Genomic DNA, 4,834 nt, shown 5'->3' with positions numbered 1-4,834 from the left:
TATATATATATGTGGCTTGTGTGTTTTCTCGTCTCTGTTTTGTTTGCAATGTCCTGTACCCAGATATGCACCTATACATACAGGTGGATGTCGGTATGCACATACCTGTACGTATACATGCATATACTCATTTACTATTTGTTTATATATATATATATATATACACACAAACATATACACACACACATGTATACACACAAACAGAGAGAGTGAGAGAACAAAATTCTTGTTAACACTCCAAGCAGAAGTCATGTTTGTTTGGCAGCACTTGTCAGATCAGTAAATGTGACAATTATTTGATAAAGGGAAAACTATAAGAATGCTTAATGCTGAGTGTGAAAAACTTTATATATAACAATGTTATGAATGGATCAATTGACTGAATGGATTATAATAGATACCTCTTTACTTTCTCACTTTCAGACATACTGTCTCCCTCTCTCATTCCCTCCCACACAGTCTCTTTCTTTCTCTTTCTTCCTTGTGTATTCACACACATACCTACACTCACTCACTCACTCTCTCTCACTCACCCAACTCCTCTCCTTCTCTCTTTTATATATGCTCTCTTTTTGCTATCATATACCCCCCTCTCTCTCTTTTTCAGATACACCTTCTCTCCCTTTTATATCCTATTACTAACTCTCTATTTTCTCTTTCCCTCTCTCTTGCTCCATTCCATTCTCTCTCTCTCTCTCTCTCTATTTACCTCCCCCTCTCTCATAGATATGCACATACGTAATATTTTTCTGTCTCATACACATATACACTCACACTCCTGTTAAATTTGTGATCTTAAAAAACAAACCAAGCACTTGCATGACAGGTAGTATTAGTAGTAGCAGTAATTTTAGTAGTAGTAGTAGTAGTAGTAGTATTAGTGTCTCAAAAATCAGTCATAATATATAGCTATACAGGGTGATTATTGCTTGATCTTTTAGAAATAAAATCAAATTCTTCCTAAAATGATGCCCCACCATCTTTAGAAAAGGAAGAACATATTGTATAGTATAGTCCAGGATACACTCTACCTAAAATCATTTGATGGGATAGTCAGAATATCTTGGATTACATTATTTAATGTGTTTTTTTTTAATGGTAAACTGTGATTTGAGAAAGATCTGGTTGCTATTCTTGGTAGGTTCTGCAACTTCAAAGGGACTTCCTCATTGGTTCAGTGCTTTTTGGATGGGCTAGGGTAATGCAGATGGGTTTGATACTGCAATGCTCTGTTAATGTATTTTCACAGCCCTTTACAGTTCTGAGTTCACATTGCAGTGAGATCAACCTACACTGTCTTTCATCAAGAGTTATTAATCCAAGTACCAGTAATATATTGGTATCATTTCAACTAGATATATTTTCCCACCCTCAACATTATCATTATCATTATTATTATTATTATTATTATTATTGAGTGAGAGAGTAGCACATGCCATCAAAGTGACACTGGAGTATAAATATACAAAGCCCAATATACCCATCATGACTACCCGTCTGATAAGGGTACACCAGGTACATGCATCACAACCATATGTGCGCGACATGGTGATCTCATGTCTAGATAAACAGCACATGATCTTGCGGGTAAGGCCCAGTTAGAATTTTCTCAGGTTGAGTAGCCCATCCCGCTCAAAAGATCCCCAAATAAGGGTTGTTTAAGGATGTTGAACAAAGCACCCAAGTTTCCTGAGGTGAATTATTCAAACTCCAAAGAATTCCTCTCAATGTATGGCTGCGATGCTCCCCAACTATTTCTGCTCGTGATCAGAGATGCGCATATTGTCACCCACTGAGGGACATGCTCAACTGGTTAAGGTCAAGCAACTGACAAGCAAATCTGTGGTTTTGAGCAGAAGATTTGCTGTAGCCCATCTTTTACACCAAAACAAAACATGTACATGATAACACTTCCAATCAGAAGCCATGAGAGCCAGTGCCTGGTATTGCATTAGGGAATTTTTTTATTATTATTATTATCATTAAGGTGGTAAGCTGGCAGAATTGTTAGCATGCTGGGTGAAATGCTTAGCGGTATTTTGTCTATTACTATGTTCTGAGTTCAAATCCCGCCGGTGTTAACTTTGCCTCTCATCCTTTCGGGTTCGATAAATTAAGTACCAGTGAAAATACTAGGGTTGATATAATCGACTAGTCCCATCCTCCAAAATTTCAGGCCTTGTGCCTATAGTAAAAAAGGAAGGAATTTCAACCATGTTTCGTGGTCTGCCACCACAACAGCTCCTTTATAGGATCCAGTTAGCTGAAGACATCATCAGGAGGAACCACGTCCGGTTTCGGCCCCTACTCCTCTACCGTTTTGACGTGGCGGGGCCCCTCCTTTCGGAGGTGTCTTCAGCTCTGATGTTGGGTGCATGTCTTCTTTCTTCTATTCCCTGGCCTCTTCGATGCAGCATCAACGAGTGTCAGCGTCCGACTGATCGTCGTGTCAAGTTCCCCTTTTTATATCTTATTATTATTATTATTATTATTATTATTATTATTATTATTATTATTATTATTGTTATTATTTGCTTTATGGAAACAGACTCGGTATTCTGAATTATTAGAGCATGTGCATAAATGTATGTATAGTATACATATATGTGTCTGTATATATATATATTTAATGTATATATATGTATGTATGCGTTCGTGTGTGTGTGTTCGTGTGTGTGTGTGTGCTGTATATAATTAGAGATTTGACGACTGAATGTCTTCTTGATTATTAACAAACTGCCCTTAGTTAAGGAAATATGTAATTATTCCATTTGAGATTCTTAATAGTATCTCGCCAAAATATGTTCTTTCTTGCTTTTATTTATATATTCAATTATTTGTTTCTATTTATCCCTGTCTAGGTGGTTTTGTCATGTTGATGATGATACATATGTGAATGTACCAAAGCTGGTTACTCTCCTTCAAAAATATAATCATACTCAAGACTGGTATCTTGGAAAACTTAGCCTTAAGCATCCGTTGCAAATTATGGACATAAACCAACCAGGAGTAAGTTCACTAGTTTCCTTTCATATATATGTTTAAAAGTATCATATTTACTTGTGCATAAGTTGCACTATATTTATACTTGATTTTAACTGATAAATCTGGGGTGCGATTTCTACATGGGGCAAAGCTAAAAACTATGAAGGGAAAAAAATTTGTGCTATGACTTCACACTAAACTATACCAAACCAATGTACTGTTTTATAGAGTCACTTAGTGATTCTTCTGTCTCTATTTCATTATGAATGGTAAAATCTGTACTGAGCTGATGAGGGCGTAATAAAACCAAAACATGTCTAGATTTGTCTCTTATACAACAATATTTGACTCTGAATAATATTTTATCCTTGCTGTATAATTATTTTAATGTTTATTCCATTAAATATTGAAACTAACTTAAGTATTGTTATATGCAGATGGCATCCCAAAAAAATTAAGCTCACATTTATTTTTAAAATATACTAATTTTTCATGCCTACCTGTGTACTTAGTAGCACATCTATTTACTGATTCTCTCATCACCACTTCAGCATGTATGCTGAAGCCTATGTTTCACTGATGAGGTCTAGTAAGGCGGAAACATGTCAAGTTGTCTCCCATACTTGTTGATATAAATGATATAGGTAAAATAATATTATACATTGATTAATGTCGTTTCTTCTTCATTTAATAATAGTCTTTTTTTTTATGTTTCATGCAACAGTTATAATAATCTTCACTTAACTGTCTGTCTTATCTTTCATCACCATATATTTTAGTTAAACGTTTAATGTTCCACACATTAGATATGTTAACACTAACTTAACTATCACTTTATATGTCAATCTATCTATTTTTCTTCGTGCTAGTGGCCCGTAAATAGCACCATTTGAGCGAGGTCGTTACCAGCATCACCTTCTAGCACTTGTGCTGGTGGCACATTAGAAAATCATTTGAGCGAGGTCATTCCAGTGCCGCTGGACTGGCTCCCGTGCAGGTGGCACATAAAAAACACTATTTTGAGCATGGCTGTTGCCCCACTACACTCTCGGAGTGGCTGGTGTTAGGAAGGGCATCCAGCTGTAGAAACTCTGCCAGATCAGATTGGAGCCTGGTGCAGCCATCTGGTTCACCAGTCCTCAGTCAAATCGTCCAACCTATGCTAGCATGGAAAGCAGACGTTAAACGATGATGATGATGATGATGATATACTTAGTTATTTAATGTCCCTTGTTTTAAATATGTTAACACTAACTTAGCTGTCTATCCACTATATATTTGTCTCTAATTAACTATGCACTAGCATATCTAGTGCAGAACTATTACTGTCTGTCAGTCAATCTATTTACTTTCACCACTTATATATATATATATATATATATATATATATTAATTATTTGATACTCTCTACCCATTAAATACACTTAACCATTTTAAAACAGTCTTTAGTTATGTCCCTTCGTGCTATGCATTTAAATTCTGCCCAGTTCAACTTTTCTCTTCAGTTTTTGTTGAAATCAATGAACTGAGAATGTAATATATACTGAGGGTCATTTAACCAGCTGTAGCTTCTCTTATTACATATGGAAAGAGTGCATAAATAAAAATGATCATTGCTAGTCAAAGTCACAATCTCTTTAATCATCTGGCTGTTCTTAATCTCTGTCAAAGTCCTCAGTAATTTTTGTGACTCAGCTCATGGGAATGTCATATCTAGGACATTTGATTTCTTTTCGCTATGCTTAAGGTTAGAAAAGTAAAAAAAAAAAGTGACATTCACTGTATACTTGAATAGTTGTTATTCACAATACGTTTAGGTATATATAATTATCATATATATATATATATA

The 4,834-nt window shown here is 35.4% G+C and overlaps 1 protein-coding gene across 1 annotated transcript in view; it reads left to right on the top strand.

Annotated features, from left to right (window-relative positions):
* LOC106871323 (fringe glycosyltransferase) overlaps positions 1 to 4,834 on the top strand; it is a 40,961-nt gene that overhangs the window by 23,001 nt on the left and 13,126 nt on the right. The window contains exon 3 of the mRNA XM_014917714.2: positions 2,862 to 3,009. Coding sequence (XP_014773200.1) covers positions 2,862 to 3,009 — 148 coding nt within the window. The remainder of the gene's footprint in view (positions 1 to 2,861; positions 3,010 to 4,834) is intronic.

Source organism: Octopus bimaculoides, chromosome 10 (genome assembly GCF_001194135.2).
Source record: "Octopus bimaculoides isolate UCB-OBI-ISO-001 chromosome 10, ASM119413v2, whole genome shotgun sequence".
Taxonomy (NCBI): domain Eukaryota; kingdom Metazoa; phylum Mollusca; class Cephalopoda; order Octopoda; family Octopodidae; genus Octopus; species Octopus bimaculoides.
This window is presented reverse-complemented; position numbering and strand designations above follow the sequence as displayed.